Source organism: Siniperca chuatsi, linkage group LG16, assembly GCF_020085105.1.
Source record: "Siniperca chuatsi isolate FFG_IHB_CAS linkage group LG16, ASM2008510v1, whole genome shotgun sequence".
Classification (NCBI taxonomy): domain Eukaryota; kingdom Metazoa; phylum Chordata; class Actinopteri; order Centrarchiformes; family Sinipercidae; genus Siniperca; species Siniperca chuatsi.
The window spans coordinates 9056360-9076139 of record NC_058057.1 but is presented as its reverse complement, the minus strand read 5'-3'; the positions used below and the strand labels follow the sequence as shown (position 1 = coordinate 9076139).

The window sequence follows — 19780 nt, the reverse complement described above, 5'->3', positions numbered from 1 at the left end:
GAGAGGGAGAAAATTAAGACTCCTACTGGACATGAGTAAATAAACAAATGTTTGTAGAGTCTGGTTCATCCAAAGAATGTCAGTTATTCAGACTTCTCTGAGGATATTGATGTCCAGTGTTGGGATTATCGTGCTGAATATTGTTCTTGCTGGATAAAACAGTTTGCCTGTACTCGGTCTGCAAGATTGAGGAGCACGAAAAATGTTAAAGAGGAAAGGACATTTTGACACTAGACATCATAAGAAATAATATTATTGTGCTTTTACATGCAACAGTCCCTGCAAGTGAATGTAAGACAATAATGTACACAGTCATAGTTTTTATACATTTTCAGCCATGCTAGTGGCATGGTTCTATGGATGGCAATGTCGGTCTGTTAGTCAGTCGGTTGGTCCACCACTTTGCTCCAGTCTGAAATATTTCAACACCTATTGGATGGGTTGCCATGGAATTTTGTTTGGACATTCATGGTCCCCAGAGGATGAATCCTACTGACTTAGGTGATCCCCTGACTTTTCCTCTAGGGCCACCACGCGGTTGACATTTTAGTTTTTTTTAGTAAAATATCTTAAAAATAATTGAGTGGCTACCATGAAATTTGGTACAATCCTGCTGACTCTGTTATCCCCTGACTTCCCCTAACCAGCAGGTCAAAGTTTTCACTTATCCTTTGAAATGTCTCAACATCTGCTGGATGGATTGGTACAAAATATGGTACAGACATTCATGGTCCCCAGAGGATGTATCCTAATGACTTTGGTGATCCCCTGACTTTTCCTATAATGCCATTGTGAGGTTGATATTGTAGTTTTTAGTGAAGTATCTCAACAGCTATTGGATGGATTGCTATGAAATTTGGCTCAGACATTCATGTTCCCTTCAGGATGAATTGTAACAACTTCGGTGATCCCTTCTCTTTGCATATAGTGCCATTATCAGGTAAAATGTTTCATTTGTCCAGTACTTTGGTTTATGATGAAATACAAAACTAAAGACATTCCCATCAGCCTCAGCTATACTTTGTGCTTACTGCTAATTAGCAAATGTAAGCATGCCAACACGCTAAACTAAGATGGTAAACATTATACATGCTAAACATCACCATGTTAACATTGTCATTGTGACCATGTTAGCATTCTGACGTTAGCATTTAGCTCAAAGCACCACTGTGCCTAAGTACGGCCTCACAGAGCCGCTAGCATGACTGTAGACTTTTAGTCTTAGTTATTTTTTCACAAATCAACAACCTGCATCACCTACAGCTGAAGAAACAGGGGCAAACACAAGTGTCATTCATGCTCTGTAACTCTTGCATTTCTGCCTCTCATGAATGGAGGCTCCATTTTGAGATTAGTCTTGTTGATCATCTCGGAACAAGGCTTTCCTCTGTGTCAAGCTGGTCGAGGAATGGGATAAATCAGACTCCAGATAATCCAGAAAATCCTAAAATCCACTGGCATTCTTATAAGTCATGTAGGTAGGGCAGCTAAAGTGTGTATGGGTTTGTAAGTGTGTTTGGACAAGCATATGTTTGCCAGCATTAATGCAGTATGTCAGCTGGTTTTCATGACTTCAATGAACCCTTGTCAGTGTCTGTGTGAGTGTATGTTTGTTTGCGTGGGGTTACCCTCAGCGCAAGTGATCCGCAGAGGGGGGAGGACTGCGGACGAGGCAGCCTGTAACGGGAGCTGCGAGGGACTTGAAGGGCCATGCTGTTTGCAGGTCGACCAGCCGCAGTACACCCAGAGGAAATCTCATGTTCCTGCCAGCCTACAAAAGTAAACAGATCTGTAACCACCGAGCGCTGGCACCAGGCCTGGGCCACCACCGCTATAAGGAAAGGAATGAATCACATCACCGCACATTCACTGACTAAAATGTAGGTGCATGGAGTGAGGCGTGCTTTCAGAATTTTGAACAGCAATCCAATCTTTTAACATTTTCTATGTGAAATAATTCACGCTAAATTGAAATACAATGCTTTTGGTCAGCTTGAACTTCTGTACAACCACAGTGGACTCCCCCAGTGACATGATACACATGCCCTCCATAAGCTGTGAAGTGTATTCAGCCGGTTTTTAAATGTATCCACCCGGGAACTCTTGCTTTATTCAATATTTAAGATAACATCTTTTAGAACCCTCCCCTCTCTTTTATGTTCCTCTCTCTTCTGTTTTCCCTCTCTCTGTTTTCTCCTCTGTCTACACATCTGCGGTTATTTATCTGTTATTCTGCGGCAGCAATGTGGTCAACATGTGTCTGGCTTCCTTCCACGCAGCACTCATCTGTAGTCAACTTAGGAATCACTGAAGGACCATAGGAGACCTACCAAGCTCCTTATCGTTCATTCCACAGTGGATACTCACCACACGGATGGATAGATGGATTTCTAAATATCTCCTTGGTTATGCGCACAACATTAGTACATCCTCTGATAATTGCGTCCCACTTTTGACCTAATGTTCTATTGTAAACATATAACCAGGGTTTTTTTCTCTCTCTTCTCTTGGGTCAGTGAGAGCAGCAAGGGAAGGATAGACATCATTACCTACAGGAATTAGAGTATCTAAGAGGAGTATTTGGATCGCCTAAGCCTATGGATTTGCATTACCCCGACCTTTGAACTTTTAATCTCAGTGTTTTTAATCCTCTGGAAAGAATATAGCCTCAGACAACATGATGGGAAGAATGGATCAACCTAGATACCATAGTGGAGATGGATGACAGTGATGGTTGCTGTTAGTTAAGGCATGCAGGGGGTTAAGAGGTTAAATCTGTGTATTAGCAGGGCTATTTTGTCTGAGTGGGTGAGTGGAACCTTCTGTATAATTCTGATATCCAGCTTTTGGAACCTGAATTTAAAGGAATTTCTAGCCACCATCCCTCTTGCTCTTGCTTGGACTTGTGAATCACCAGAAGAATGCCCACAACACAATTGGAAATCCTGAAGCATGCATGGTTTAAAACGGCTGCGGTTGGTTGTTTAGAAGTCTGACAGAAAATGTTAGTACGTCTTTTGACTTCTAGACGTGAATTCAACTTATAAAGAAAACCAATGTTAGATTGAGAACACAGACGGTTAAACTGAGGAAACGTTTGATGCTGTTGGTTCAAACAGCGACTGCACACTCTGCTTACATGTGCTAGCAAGAGAACTCATGCATAATACCGAATTGAATCCTGTCATTGCTGTGTTCAAGATCTGTTGATTGTGGAAAAGGTAATGTAGATGAATAATGAGTCACATGCTTCACATTACTTACTCGTCAAGGCAGACACTAACACACAAAACCACAAATGGTATTTACGGATTATTAAACAATTTAGCATCACAGCTTCCAACAGCTTAGCTATGTGGACAGGACACTCACCACTGAATACAGGGACCTTCCTTTGATGGTCTGACTCTGTGTTTGACTGTTAAAGCACTTTACAAGGGAATAAACATTTAAAGGAATTTGACATTTTGGGAAATATGCTCATTTGCTTTCTTAGTTAGATGAGAAGATCGATACCACTCCTGTGACGGTACAGAAAATATCAAGCTATCGCTAGTAGCCAGTTAGCTTAGCTTAGCACAAAGACTGGAAACGGGGAAACAGCTTGCCCGGCTCCATCTGAAAGTAACAATAGCTACCTACCCGAACCTCTGAAGCAAGTAGGTGGAAGTTACTGCTCCTGGCCAAATATAGTCCAGTACATAACCCCCCCAAAACACTTACAAAGTGTAGTTTTTAAACCTAGTTTTTTGCACAGATACAACATGTTAATTAGTGAGCTTTATAGGAGCTGTTAATCGGATTTTGTAACCTTTGGATGGAGCAAGGCTAGCTGTTTCCCCTGTTTCCAGTCCTTGTGCTAAGCTAAGCTAACTGGCTGCTGCCTGCAGCTTCATATTTACCATGCAATCATGAGAGGTATCGATCCTTACTTCTAACTCCCTGCAAGAAAGCAAACAAGCCAATTTCCCAAAATGTCGAACTCATCTTTAACATAAAACTCTTCTTTGCTAATGTCCTGATGAAGGTAGTTTTAGACATTTGGGGTATTTGAAAGAGAAGCCTGAATGGTCTGTCACACATTTCTGGTTGGTCTTGGTACAGTATCTCCCATTGGTTGTCTTAGGATGTGGAAGTGACATGTTTGCACTTTAAAGGAATGCTTGCAGCACTGTACCTGTCTTGTTGGAGAGGAAAGGTACGGAAAAGTTTTGGTATGTCAGTCAATAAAGAGTATAAATACTCAGTTGTGTTTAAGGAATTTTGCTCTACAGTACTATGCTATGCTTGGCTCTGCTATGCAGCATCTAAAGTGTGGAAAAAGAAACAACACATTAAAAAGTCAGATGATGAATGCAAGGTCTTTATATATTTCTTCAGCATAATTGCAACAACATATTCATAGAGCACTGCAGTACAAAGTAGAATGAAACACAGACACTTGATGTTACTGTATGAAGTGATATGAAGAAAGTGGTTTCCCTTTTGATAATGGGTGCCTTCATTTCTCAGTCCGATTAGTGCACCATGTTGAGTATAGAGACATTTCAAAGCTTCAGCAAACTTAAAAAAAGAGAACAGACAAATAAATACTGTACAACACCATATATGTAATACTAGATTCAGAAATCACAAAAAGATCATGCTTTCCTCAACAGAACACTTGATATATGCACTTTCATAGAACAATGCAGCATTTCTGGCGAGTTTCCTGTCACAATAACACTATCATCAACAAATGGCAAACATGAGTACATTTTGATATATCTTTTGTATATATATATATATATACCTTAAATAAAGTGCCTTCCTTTAAAATCGGTGATTCCAAAATGTAAATGCGTGTTCACATTAAAACATCTGGAAGCAGAATTCCTGAAAAAAGGTTTGGAGCGAACATCCATAGAATTAGACTGGATAGAAAGGGCTTGAGTTTTAAGGTATTTCTAAGTAAAATTAAGATTACTGCCACATTTTCTTGACGGAGGTGCAGAATTTTAACACAGCTGCTACAATGCTAAAAACGATAATGATTATGGTTAAACATCAGTCTTTTCAATCCTGTGCACTATACCTAATGATGAAAGGCTAAAATATTTGCTAATGGCTACTACTTCCATGTTGCCTTTCCTTGCATTCTATGTTAGCCAGGATAAGGGCTCCAACTGCATGACCTCTCGGGAATGACTTGAGTACGAATGTCCTTTCTATCCAGTCAAGTTCTGTATATAAACCCAAAGACCCTAAGCCAGCAGCTTAAACAGCAATGACATCTTTCTACCACACACAATGCATCAACAACAACTTTTCAGTTATAAGGGTTCCAATTGCTTTCTGAAAGCATTATCTGTTCATCAATTCCAATCTGGATTACACATCCAATACGCCTACTAATCTTTACCCCAATACACTTTGTACTAGTTCCAATAGTGCTCCGCTGACGAGGTAAATGAACAAATTTGTTTGTCATGGTCAGTTAGTCCCCCTGAGAACATTGTAGAGACACATCTATGAGCACAATCTATTCGCTGTAGAACTTAATTTTTTCCTACATTTGCACCATGGAGACTTAGGAGGCTGGATTTACACAGGCACCAACAGTCTGATTTTTAACTCTTTGGCACCCAGATCATATATCTTCCTGGCTGTGGAAATATGAGGAAACACATAAAATCAATCTGTGTGACAAAACATTTGAAATCAAATGTGCTGTTCCCGTACCATTACTGCTTATGTGCTATTCTCATAATTCTCACTAGCAAGCTCGATAATGACAGCATGTTTCAAATCCTTTTAGCTTACCTCTGGTTGAGATCCCAAATTCTTTACCAGTTTTAGTGTCCCAAAAGATTGGCTGAAATGTACATTACTGTGAATGCAGGTGGCATCTTTTGGGTCTTCTGATGTCCTGTTGTCTTGTTCCCCTTAACACCTTTGTAAAACCTGAAGGATTTTATATTGTAGCAGCATAGTTGGGATATTCATCAGTTGGACTCTTCCCATGCATGTGTTTGTTTCATCAACATAACCAGCCCACATTCATACATTTCCTAATGTAAAACCTACAAGAAGCATGATCAGGATGTTTACCATATGTTGCTATTGTCAATCACAAGCGCTCCAGGACACCATCAGAAAAGCCAGTAGGTAGACATCATGCTTACACGCACCCAGGAGAGTGTACTGAATATAAAGAGAGAGAGAGCTTGATGTCATGCCAGATGTGGAACAGGTTGGCAAGCGATGGGAGAACACTGCATTTTTTTTTCCATTCTTGCAATTCAGTTCAGTCAAGCCTGATATCAGGACACTGTGCCAAATCCTAACTTGAGACAGCCACACTTCACCATCATCCCTAAACCCCACAAATCTCCCAATCACAAATGTGCATTTCCTCTCAGTCACTGCATGGTTAACGCATGATGCATGGTTTAGATGTAATATTTCATGACCCCTCTCAAAGCAGTCTCCTCTCAAATTAGGATTGGGCCCTCTGACTCTCTGAGTGAAGTGGTAGTTTTGGCTGTGGTCCCTCAGTACTCCCTGGCCTCTTCCAGTTCATTCATGAACACGTCTTCATGGGGGTTTTCTGGGCAGCTCAATCCATTATTGGGTGGCCGCACCGCATGGAAGCGGCTCCAGTCTCCCTTGCACAGGATCCAAGGCAGCACATCTACTTTGAAGTGCAGCTCAGGTGAGAACTCAGTACTGATCAGGTTAGGCGTGCCTGCGCCTTTCCCCCTCGTGATCAGCCGCCCACGATCGTCGTAACAACAGTGCTGTGCTGCGAGAGTAGATGAGTCGCCGGAAAGTGCTGAGCGGATGCAGCTACGCGCTGATGGCTTGTAGATATCCAGGCGCTCCTTGGGGCCGCTGGCATCACGCCAGCGGAACTGCCGGCCATGAGTGTCATCGTAGACACTGACCACAGTGTACGCTACTTCAGAGGGGTAGGAGCAGGGGCAGCTGGGCAGCTCAGACAAGACCTGGTGGAGGTACCTCTGGAGGAACTCACTCTTACAGTTGAGCCACTTCTCACAGCTGTCCAAATCTATTGGAGAGAGGACAGCAATACCACGTGAAATTGTGTGTTACAGTTGTTCATAGTAGCACTACTGGTAACATGAACGGCTGTCACTTTGGAGTCAAGTCTCAGTCCTATGCCTGGCATCTATAAACATCTATGTTACAGTATTGAGCAAGCCAGTTCTACGTTCCCTTGTGACAGCATATCAGTAACATGTTACTATAATCCATTAGCCATGGGGGTACTATCATATACCTACCTAACTACAGTATACTGTACAACTGACTGAGTATACTTTGTAAAATTGTGGACTGTAAAGTATAAACAGCTTGCAGTTAATGGGGTAAAATATGGTACGATACTAATGAAAGCTGTAGAAAAACTTACCTGTCCCAAATGGCTCTGTGCCATTCTCCATCTCGAAAGGGAAAGGCTCTACAACAGTGTTGACATCACCTACAAAGAGGAGAGTGGTACATCAGCTGTAGATTAAAAACTAGACAACAAAAATCTCTCAATACTCTGGCCTCTGTTTGTTATTTTTTCTTTCCTAAAATGGAAATATAATCTCACCCAGACAAGGCTCCAGGTCACACTTAGAGGCTTCTGTCAGAGTGCAGGAGTAGCCACAGGACTTGGTCCTCTTCCTCTCACCGTGTCCACATGTCACTGAACAGGGAGACCAGGGTGTCCATTCATCTGTCTCCTTCTCTGTGGAAAGGAAAACAAAATTCAAACATAGTCAGTGCCACAAACTCAGCCTAAGAGTTGTGCTACATTTCATATGGATCAAAACCTAATATGAAAATTCATCAGATTCTATAAGATTAAAGCACTATATCCTTTACATATTGCAAAAACTATCAGAGAGGAATACATAATGAAAGCATGGAATTAAATTTACAGTTACAGGAGCTCTACATCATATTTTCAGGAAAAGATTACAATTTCTAGATGTGCTGTTTAACAAGCTAATGGGAAGCAGCTTCAAAGGGTTGACTGAGATTATGAACAAAAGGGAAAAACCCTCCAAATCCAACAAAACACCTTCCAGTTTTGTGTTGAGACTCAGCATGTACTTCAACAGTCTAATCCAGAATATGTTTTCAAAGTGGACTGTCTCAGTCCATATAAATGACAATTTTCTCCTGGTCTAACCTTTCCCATGCAAACCCATATTCTTTTTAAGAAGGCATGAGTAAAAATTAGAGAGAGAGAGGCTATGCTGTGGCTGTCCGCCTCCACATCATGTTTCCTTGTGGTGTTAATAACACTGAAAACAAGTCATTCTTGATTAAAGGCGAGGTGGGTGCAGAAATACCAGCTTGGGTGTAGCGAACACCAATTTTACTTTGTGGGCGCTGCCAACTCGCCATGTGGCCATACGGGAATGAGGTCTCAGGAGAGTCGTAATTACAGAAGAAGCTAAGGCAGACATCCTTGATTTATGTTGGCCCGAGTCTTTAGATGTGACCACTTAATAGGCATTGTTGCCCTTTGCTGGCTCGTCTACATGCTCAGCAGTTAAACAGATAAAGTCTATATATTGGCATAACAGATAAGGGAAAGGTTAAAGAGTAAAATCTAGCCAGGTTTTTAGACACCTGTTACCACATTTTTAGACTATACTACAGCAGGAGAGGTGTGTGCAACAACAACCTTCAAAATCCTTAGAAAAACAAATAGATCAATCATGCACAGATTTGTATCTGTGGGAAAGCTTTAGGCTCACCACAGCCTAAAGCTTTCACTCCGCTCTGATCTACAGTAGGACTCACACACATTGGCCTACCCACTGCCCAGCCCATCAGACTTTTCTTTTTCTTTGTTTCTTTTTCTATCTCTCTTTTCCATCTTCTCTCCCTTTCATTCACTATGTACACCTTTCTCTTTCTCGCTCATTATTTACTATTTTTACCACTGAATAAGTGGTCTGTGCAAGCTGAGACACAACATTTTTTCCCACCAGAGGAAGGCAGAATTAAGAGGGGGAAAAGAGCTGTAAAAGTTATGCAGAGCCCTGAAAGCCCCCCGAAATTCTTGAACTGGCTCAAAAGGCCGAGCCGCAGAGGGCAGTGAGGGCCGCCAGGGTCTGGGGGGGCCCATGGGGTCCCAGGGAAGGATGAAAGGGCCGGCCAAATGGCCCCTGTCATTCTGTGTTCCCAATCGGCCCTCTAATTGTCCACAAGCAGAGGGCTGTTTTGTCCCAGGGAACAGTGCCGGCCTCACGCTGCCATTAGCGAGCGCATCAGACCCATCTTCAAAAGGCAGGCCTCTGCGACCAGCACGACCAGTGTCGACTTCAAAGAGCCCATAACCCACAATGTCCTGATGGTCGAGTGCTCATGCTGCCTCTCATGCTGGCATCATTAGGTTCTCTCTGACTGTGAAGACAGTTATCATGAAGCCTTCCTCAGCCACTCTGTTCTCTCTCACTTTCTCTCTCTCTCTCTCTCTCTCTCTCTCTCTCTCTCTCTCTCTCTCTCTCTCTGTCTTTCCTTCCAGACATTCCCTTTATCTCTATCCCTTTTTTGATGTGATAAATTCAGTGATTGTATTTTCATACTTTCCATTTTTGCATTTTTTTCTTTGGTATAACTCGCAGGATAAATTTTGGTAATTTTTTAAAAGCCATAATCAGTTTGATGAAGTCATATCTAAAAGAGCTGTGTGGATCTACTAACAGACGCCGAGTGTACCACTTGGCAAACCTTACCATAGTAGCTCTGCACTGGATCCCAGCCTTCATTCCAATGCGTATCCCAGTCTCCACCCACTCCGCTGGGTAAGGGCTCCTCGCTGCCATAATCCAGGGAGTAATCTTCCTCCTCCTCTTCCTCGCCAGTTTCCTCCACGCCTGACCGGCTGTTGCTGTCCTCGCTGGAATCGGCGTCGGTGTAACTCCAGAAAAGGGGCCAGAAAAGCTTCTTGCCTCCGAGCCAATCTACTGTGGAAGAGGGGGAGGAGGAAGAGGAGGGTAGCCAGTCTTTTTCCTTGGCCAGGTCCATCTCTACCTCCATCTGGGGGTCGTCCACCACCTCAATGGTTACCTACGTAGAGGAAAAGAGAGGGTCTCTGTCAATCTAACTCGTGAACACATTCATCTGTCATTGATATGATCTTGGACAGCATTGTGAAACTGAGCAACTCTCTCCTAAAAGTCTAAATTAGCACACCAAGACTCCAAATTGTAGCGTGATTGGCAAACCAAACTTAGAAATGACTTATTAACGGTGAGTAGAAGACAATGACATACAACAAGTGACTGAACTGCTGTAACATCATCAAAAAAATAAAATACCTCCAATACTTATGTGCAGCTTTAGCGCTTGAGTTACAAGCCCTTCAAGAAATCAACTATCTCAAATCAGTTTTTTAGCAAGTGAACCCGCTCCCCCGGATCTAAGTCAGCCAGCCAGACTTGAGCGTGAGCATTCAGCCAACCAAATGATCATCTCAGGGAGAGAATGTGAGCATTTATTCTGAATAACTACCTCTCATTACCTCCATATGACTCATCCTAGATGCTACAGTACTTCCAGGGTCCAACTTCAGCTGATGTGAAGACCAGGCTACAGGGAGACTATAGGGAAAAACTATCTTTTTGTAACTGTTAGGACAGACGATGACTGGAAATGCTTTCATTTGTCTTAGTTAAATATATCCATAGTGTAGAGTATTTTAGTCATAGTATGGTACATCTGGTCTATATGCCAGAAGAAAACTCATCAGAAATTTCATCTGTCTCTGTACTTGACGTAGCCATCATTATGTCCTTCTAACCACATCCTGATTACACCGACCAGAGTTGGAGAGGATAACTGCCATGAGATAAATTAAACAGAACAACGTTTTGAACTTTTTGGGTTTCAATTTAGAAGGAGATGATGAGGCCTTAATGGCTAACACTTATGATTACAGAGCCGGTTTTCCTTTATTACACTTTAATTAAATAGTAGCAATAAAAGACGCAGCCAGATTAGACTGAGAGACTGTTGATTTTGTTACACATTAAGGAACTAAATAATTTTCATTTCAATAAAAGACAAAATGCCCCAGTTCTCCTTGCATGAATGGTTTTAATTTAACCCATAATTTACCATCTATTGGTTACTGTATGGATACAGCAGACACACTAAAATGAACTTATTTTAGTGCTATAAGAGCTTGTTTTTGTGATCTTATACAGAATTAAAATATACAGTATTACTAACTCAGTTTAAAGAACATATCTTTATCATATCTTGAAGGCTGTCTAAGAAGCTCAAAGACTGCATGTCCCCAAACACTGTAATGTGTGACTCCCCTCTCCTGACTCACCTGTATGTTGGGGTTCTGCGAGTTGATGTCAGCATTGGCCAGGTCTGGAAAGTTCTTGAGATCCAGGATGAAGGGTTTGGTCTCCTCCTCAGGCTCAGGCTGTGGAAGAACACCAACTGAGCGGTGCTGGGGGTGGGACCACCTTCTCTGGTGGCTGTGGGGCTCAGGCAGGAGACTCTGGACCTGGTTCTGCTGCTCCAAAGCCTCAGGGACATAATGGACCCCACCGCTGTGAGTCGGGTGGCCATGAGCCTGGAAGTACAAGTTAAGACGTAAGATAAAGAGTCTATCTGGACCAGAAACAATAAACTAGTGGAATGATTTAAGAGATTAAATGATGAATGACGGATGAAAAATGGATGACAGGAAATGCCTTGAAGCCTGATCTGCATCTATGCTGACTGTGCAGACAGTACCTTGAGTAATGTAAAGAACAAGGGCAAATGAGACAACTGTCTGTGTGACAGACTTTAGGGCTAATGACAAAAAAGGATCATTTATAATGGCTCATTGATGAGTATAAAAACAATTAGTGCTCTGTTTCCAGGAAGAAACCTTATAACCATCTACCACTATAGACCAATAGCTTGGTCAGCAATTCCAAAAAGCCCCTGAGGCATCCAACTAACCAGCAAAGTGACCAACCAGCCTTCGTTCATTTCATTCTTCTTTTTTTCCCCCATAACAGTCATGGCATCCAGGTCGTGGACAAAGAGGGGCCTGTGCCAGAGAGATCCTCTTTTAGCTTTAATGAGAGGGCCTGGGAGGCGTGGGACCCCTGGGCTGGTGCGAGCGTGTCTGAACCTGCTGTGCTGCCGCCACTACGCCCGCCACTTAATTTGACCTTTCAGGTTTTACAGTTGCTAAGAAGAAAGGCCAGCAGGAGGAAATGTTGATCTCTGAGATTAATGGTGATTAATGGTGACTTTATAATAGTGGTGAATTGTAGATATATGTACTGTATCTGGAATATAGTCACTGAGTTTTAGTTGGTCTGATTCTCCAGTGTGCATGTGTCTGTTCCATGTCTAATAGGACACATATCTATTTCATGCCTGACACTGGTCAAAACCACAATCCAGACCCTCTAATGAACCCTTGTCTGCCATTCATTCATGTCTATATCATCCTGAATATGCTAAATTGGCCCAAATATATGATTGGACGGGACCTTGAGATTTGACCTGAGCCAGTTTGTGGTCTGCTCAGAGCAAACCAGTTGCAGTTGGAGGGCTAAAGACGAGAGGGAATGTCTGAATTAATGATCAAACTTTTGATGATTTATAGTTATGGCCTCTACAACAGGGCGTATGTTTCACTGACTGCCTGTGATTGTCCCATAAAGAAGTTATGTGGTCGGTCAAATTCAAGCATGTGAACACATTATGCCTGTTTAGCGGAGAAGCCCGTCAAGCGTGATAAATGATGGATGAAGAGAAGTTGGCCTCCTCCCCAGATATCTGTAAACTGGTGGTGACAAGTAGATAACCTTTTTGGGATATTTAGCCTTTCCCACTGTAATTTTATCCACTGCAAATACTGTAAGCAAATATTACACACACTGCAATCAATGCAAAAACTCAACTCAAACTCAACATCCCATTAAAACAGACTAATTACAGCTACAATATATACATTTCATTTCAATTTTTAGGAGAATATTTTGTTTTGCTTTTGTTTTGGATGTCAATTGATCCTGTTTTGGTCCAGTTTTCAGCACTGAATATAATGTAAGTAGAGCTGAAACAATTAGCCGATTAATTGTTTAAATGATCAACAGAAAAACAATCTGCAACTATTCTGATCATAGATTAGTCGTTCAAGTAATTTTTCTAGCAAAAATCACAAAACATCCCTAGATAAAGCCTGTAAATTGTTGGTTACTGCTTTTCTTTGTTTTCTATCATTGTAAACCGAGTATCTTTCGATATTGGACTATTGGTCGGACAAAACAAAGTCACCGTGGACTCTGGGAAACTAGCATGGACATTTTTCACTATTGCCTAACATTTTATACTGTAGACTAAACAATTAATTGATGAACTGAGACAATACTCGTGCGTAGGTTAGTTACTTGGTTAGTTAGTTCTTTTTATTTTTTATGAAGCTTAAAAAGCCAACTCTTTGTGGATTGTCCATGTTTAAAAAATCAGTTTCTTTTAATAGGAATGTACCAATAACAATTTTTCACTGCCAATACCTCCAATCTAATGTATGTATGTTTGGAATCTATGGCAAGAAATTCTAAAGAAATAATAACTAAAAATAGCTAACATTCTTCTCTTTGTGAACATAACAAGAAATAAAGGCCCCATGCTTCAGCTTCTCTTGTGTTACACCGAATGTCTGGTGTCTGGTATAAGATTTTGTTGAGGACGTCTTCCAGCATGATGCTCCATTGCATCACTGTCAAATCTGACCAGCAGTGACAATATTCACTCATACACACCAACATCCACACACATGCCCTAACACCTACACACTCACGCAGACACAGAAGGTCCAGTCATGAAAGGGGCCACATACTTTCACACCCTCCTCATCTCATCTTGTTACACATCTGGATCCTGTATTCTTTCGCCCTGTATATCATTCTCCTCCTCCTCTCTTCGTCCCCCTTGTTCCCTCTGATCCTTCTCTCCTCCTCTCGGCAGTGGGGCTCTTCTGATCAAAGGCCTGATGGCTGATGGCATGCAGTGTGTTTAACAGGGAGACTATCTGGATGCAGTGGGGGACCTTGGCCTGGTCTAGAGACTGCTTCTCTCTTCTCAGACAAACATTAAATCCACACTTTTGGCAACGCATTGTGTCCTACTTTCACTAGACTGAAAAGACTGGATCCATTTGGGCTACTGTCATTGCTACTGACACACATTCAGGTTAGGGAGAGGAGGTCGGGAGACTGGATGGGGGCAGCAGGGGCTGAGGTGAGGGGCAGGGACAGGATCCGGTGGGGTTGGGGGGCAGGCTGGGAAGGCAGGCAGTGTGGCAGCCCTGATTTATGTGCCTGCAGATATCAAAGGCCTCTGCACTTGGCTGTTTCCAAACCATTACAGAAGAACAATAAACTATGGACGCCCTTTGATCACCATATTTTGCAAATGAAAGCGGGACAACAAATGCATGTCTGGTGACATCGGGGGGTGAGGTTGTGGAGGTTGGAGCTAGAGGTGGGGATACAAAACATTCAGGGAAAACAGGGCAAACAAGTCCCGATATTTGGAAAAGAAGCCACTTAAACACAAACCCCTCCTCCTCCTCCTCCTCCTCCTCCTCCTCCTCTTCTTCTTCTTCGCTGAGAGATGGGGGTAAAACCAAAAACAGGAAATTCCACATTAACACAAAAAAGAGCCAATGTAAACAATCAGATGAATGACACTTGACCCAAGCTCCAGTGTGAGAGATGCCGAGGGCTCGCCTTATTCTGGTTACATAAGCATCTCGTTACTGGGCACCCACTTTACTGAGCTTCCCTCCTCCTCTCTTCCTCTGCTAATCTCTCCTCTCCATCCACCACTTACGGACACGCATCAGGCAGGTCCCGGGCGAAGGTACAGAGTCACCAACTGCAGCCTTTCGGTGAATGAAATTGACAGTGAGGGTTTTTTTTTTCTTCTTCTTCTCACTAATCATTCCCTTCTCCTCTCCCCTCCCCCTTTTTCCTCTCTGTCTCTTTTTGCTTTGACATCAATCAGTCAGATGATGAGAGAGCGAGAGTCCCAATAGGGCATCCATGGGAGGCCACACAAGAAGGAGAGTTCAAAGGCAAAAACTGAACCCTGACACAAACACACACAAACAGACTTTGATATCCAAATATGTCCGTGTGTAACACAAACATTCCAGTAGACACACCACACACTGCACAGCGTGTGTGTGTGTGTGTGTGTGTGTGTGTGTGTGTGTGTGTGTGTGTGTGTGTGTGTAGGGAGTTTGGATTTATTATAGCAGGGTGTATGCCCAGTGATGGCAAACCTTACTATACATGGAGAAAGAAGTGCAACAAAAGAGAGCAGCATGCCCTGCTGAGGAAATTCTGTCATTTCAGCTCATTTAATTGACTGAATCATTTAATGGGAACTGACTGAGGGTAATGGTTGAAAACGAGCAGTGACTTTTTGTTCAACATTTTTCTATGACATTCAAATTTGACTGAACAGACGCGTACCTATAAACGTAGAATATGTGTTGGAATTAAGACAAATTAGTAACGTAAAAAGGCACCTAATTTTAGTCAATGTTATTATAAAATTGAGGCTGTTAGTCGACATTAATGAATTACTGCATTTAGCAATAAAGCTGACCGAACCATAAGAGTATGGACATTTTACAACAGTTAGCAAAGATGCACCACAGCACTATCTAATTATTTGAGAAAAGGTGTGATTTTAAGACTTCATAGCTTTTTGAAACCTGTTGCTATAACTTCCTAAACTTCAAAAAATGCCAAGACACAATCAATAGCTGAAGAAAACTTACCTTGTGGCCAACATTCTTGTGTCTGGTAGGAAACCCGGTCACCAAACTAACGAGAAGTGTTGACCAAATCACAAGCAGCATCTGAAATCTCCACGCGACCTCTTGACGCATCTTCTCTACTTTAAAGCTTCCTGTGAAGATTTGTAAAAGTACTCTGGAGGCTTTTCTCTAACGATTCTCCCTAAATGAGCTTGTTAGTTCAAATGAAGCGACTGCGTTCTGCCCGTCCTCCGTTTGTCAGCAACTTTGACTCAGGACAATTGAAGTTTTAGGCCTCGTCAGTCTCGAAGTGTCGCACTTTATGAAGATGCGCACCAGCGTCCAGAGGTATCCCGCGCGCTATCCATATCTGGCACCAGCGCCTCGCGCAGCAACTGTCAGTCCGTGTGGCGGGTCGAGCTCAACGCTTCTCTTCCCCATAAAAACCACAGTTGGAAGAGCTTTAAGTACCAGAAAGAAGTCAAGTACCCCACGCAGAATCTCCCCGTCCGCACCGGCGCTTGCTTATTCAACTACTTTAAACTGTGAGTCATTCCGTCGTGGGTGGGTGTTTTCTTCCAATACATTGGCATCTGGAGTTCATAGTATGCTGTGCGTTTTTGCTGTCTGTCTGATGCGTTAATCCATTATCCAGCTGAAGTTCATCCACCGGTTCGAGTGGATGTGGATGTGTGCGTGCGTGTGTGTTTGTGTGTGTGTGTGTGTGTGTACACAGCACAGCCAACCGGTTTCGGTAAACGTGCCTTTTACGCACGCATTCAGAAGGCTGATGCTGAAGGAGTTGGGGGTGGGAGGCTTATTGCTCACAGCTGCGTGAAGGGGGCGCGTTGGGCCACTGAGGTTCTTGATAAGGTACAAGGTTTAGTTTACATAGAACCTACAATAGGCTACATACGCAGGACATGAAGTGGACATGCACTCACTCACTGAGAAAAGTACATTTAATCAAGACTTGAGTACAAAAAAAGTGAAATATTCCGCCAATGTCATGTGAAATTATTACACTTGTTCCCACAATTTCTTAAATCATATATAATTTTATTTAGGCTTGTTTTGCCATTTTCTAAACTCTGGAAACAAGTCATTTTCTCATCCCACTGGCATACCGTTTCACAAAAATACTATTTTAAGAATGACCTGCCGACGTGGAATGCTGTGTAATGGCAGGATGTCAGTGACTTATCAGTCAAAAAGGCTTTCAAACATGTTTGTCGTGAGCTTTTAAGATGTGACTACGATCTGTGTGTGCCTGCTGTAAATAAACACAAACCCATCCAGAACTTGATACAAAGAAAGCGATTTAATCAGCACGGTTTCCAACAGCATGGTCAACAAACATCGTGGCTTTACAAACTCCTCTAAGTGGTTTATCTTCAACCCAAATACAATTCCAAGGGCAAAAGGAACTGATAAGCAAGTTTCCAATGGTCACTGCAGGTATTTATGGTTGGCAGGCTGGGAAATGTAACATTACATCAAAGACCTCCAAGCAACTCAAACATTTTAATAATCTCTCTTGACTTTAATTCCTCAGTTTCAGTGAGGGAAACCTGGCTGGGAGAAACAGTCACGTTGCTGTTTGCAATTACATTTTTGCCTCCATAGACAAAAATGTAGAGACTTAACATACTGCATGGTGCTGCAGACAGCTTGAGAGGAAACTTTGACGAGAAGAAAATGTTTCATGTCAGAGCACATTTCTGAAGAGTGTAATTCCAGATCATAGTCATGTGTTCCACCTTTTATATTATATTTATTAAAAGCAAATGCATCACTGAGTTGTTATTCAAGCCATTTTCTGTGAAAAGAAAAACAACAATATTGGAATGACTCACTCATAGACAACAATGCAATTAATGTCTAATGGATGTACAGTTGAAAGAGACCCCCAAAATTTGTCATGCTGCGCTAAAATGCCAAAAACATCAACAAGAGCATCTCTAAACTTGAGTTGAATCACTCTGATGAACATTTATAGGAATGGTCACATTGCCAGACTATGGCCAGCTTTCGGACTGGCTACATTGACGCACGCAGCCTCCAATTCACATCAATTAAGTGATAGAACATAAACACACGCATGAACAGGATATTTGATAGTGGCATGTATGCCATGTTTGGGGTGACCTCACACAGAAAAGTCAGACAAAAACAGTAAAACAAAACAAACACTTTACAGTGAAAGCAGATTGATATGGAATGTAATTCCAGAAGATAAACCACAGATGATAAATTATGAGGGGGAAAAAAAACAAAACAAAAAAACATTGACATTTGAAGCATAACCAAACTCATCTTGCAAAATTTCACTACGTCATCTGTGCATTTACAATGCCTGTCAGTAGTGCTAGCACTGAAGTTAAGACGTGTAAGTAGTCAGTTAAAACACACACCTTCCATTGGGACACATTTGGAGCTGCCTTTCAGATAATAGTTACATTTTTCACAAAACTAAGATAGCTGAGAGATGACAAAGACATTTTAAATAAATAAAAGCTGTCTGTATATCAGATAAGCATGGGAGCGGCATCGTCATGCATACAGATCTAAGTTACAGCGTGTCATCGTGCTCAGAGATATGTGTCGGCGCTTATTCACATGAAAGCACTTAGCGGGGGGTGGGGGTGGGGGGGAATAAAATCACACATGTAGCTCATTAGCTTATAGAAATGTTAAAGACACTCGGCTTAAGTTTTTGAGTGCAGGTGTAAACAGTAAATAAGGCTGAAAAATATTTATAGAAAATAAGCAGTAAAAAATATTCCTTAGTCTTGCTCCCTGGGATTCTTTCCCTGTTAATTTTTTTTCTTTTGGAACATTTGCTTTGCATTTTAAGAGAAAAGGTAGAAAACATATCTATACATACAGTATATATCCTTTGGTTAGGGAAAGAACCCAAAATTCTATACTCTCTATTCAAGTAAAAGTGATTAGGAAAAAAAGCCATCAGATAAATACATATGGAGTGAACATGTTAATGTTACTCCTGCGAAGTAATGTATCTCTCTTTGAGGTTTAGGCTGCTACCCTAAGGCAGTATCACCAACTTCAGGATAAATAATATTTACATATATAATTTTTTCCTCTTGTGTTCATTATAGCAAAAGGATACGATCAGATTTATTTTTCTCCAAGCGCACGAGTAGGAACTCATGGCAAAAATATGTCTACTTTGCTCTAGGTTGTTTGAATTACAAAATAAACTCCACATTGTTGTTATTATTGCACAAATAAGATACACATTCAATGTGCACACAGGAATAAGACTTGACGTTAAACCGATGCAGTCACAATAAGTTAGGACAAACTGAGAGGCTCTGAACGCACTTGTTAACAACAGACACATACAGAAAGATGTGGGTGAAATCAGCTGGACAGGTCACAGACTGCACACAGGCTAATGAGTGATGCTAGTGTGCATGGTGGACCTGTGGAATCTGATGTGAGGAGATATGGCGAAGTGGGCTGGAGAGAGTGGCTCAGAGGAAGATGAGGGACTAAAAAAAATGATTAAAAAAAATAGGTATATCAGACAAGAAAAGGTAAAGTAAGGGAGGGACAGTGAGTTTGGGGGGGGGGGGGGAGAGACGTGGCTCAGTCCTGAAGCAGGCTCTCCTCAGCCATCCAGCCAAGCGAGGGTAGAGGCTGTTCCCGTCTGGAGTACTTCAGCTGCAGCAGGTCGCCCACTTCGCTGATGGCCTCCAACGCCTGGCAAAAGAACAGGAAGAATGCTATTAATTTGAATCTACAAAAGATATTATTTATGTCAATCAAAATTAAGTGAAGATAGTCAGAAAGACGAGCCAGAGAGAAAAAAAAAAAAAACAACTCAAGATGAACAGATTGCACACATAGCACAACTTCAAAGAGGATTGCTTTTGTATGTGATAAATTAAGTGATAAGCTTTAATCACGCTTGGATTTTCAAGCACTAAACATGACAGAAGGCTCCCT

The 19780-nt window shown here is 41.9% G+C and overlaps 2 protein-coding genes across 2 annotated transcripts in view; both read right to left on the bottom strand.

Annotated features, from left to right (window-relative positions):
* Positions 1-4349: 4349 nt before the first annotated feature.
* On the bottom strand, positions 4350-16590 carry LOC122863506 (isthmin-2-like). Its single transcript, XM_044170074.1, has 6 exons — positions 15827-16590; positions 11348-11599; positions 9744-10077; positions 7601-7738; positions 7415-7483; positions 4350-7051 (listed from the first exon to the last, which is right to left on the bottom strand). Exons 1-6 carry the CDS (start codon positions 15935-15937, stop codon positions 6534-6536), a joined length of 1422 nt encoding a protein of 473 aa, XP_044026009.1. The 5' UTR covers positions 15938-16590; the 3' UTR covers positions 4350-6533.
* Positions 16591-17107: 517 nt separating this feature from the next.
* Positions 17108-19780, bottom strand: part of sptlc2b (serine palmitoyltransferase, long chain base subunit 2b) — a 21492-nt gene continuing 18819 nt past the window's right edge. The window contains exon 12 of the mRNA XM_044170071.1: positions 17108-19534. Coding sequence (XP_044026006.1) covers positions 19421-19534 — 114 coding nt within the window. The 3' untranslated portion in view covers positions 17108-19420. The remainder of the gene's footprint in view (positions 19535-19780) is intronic.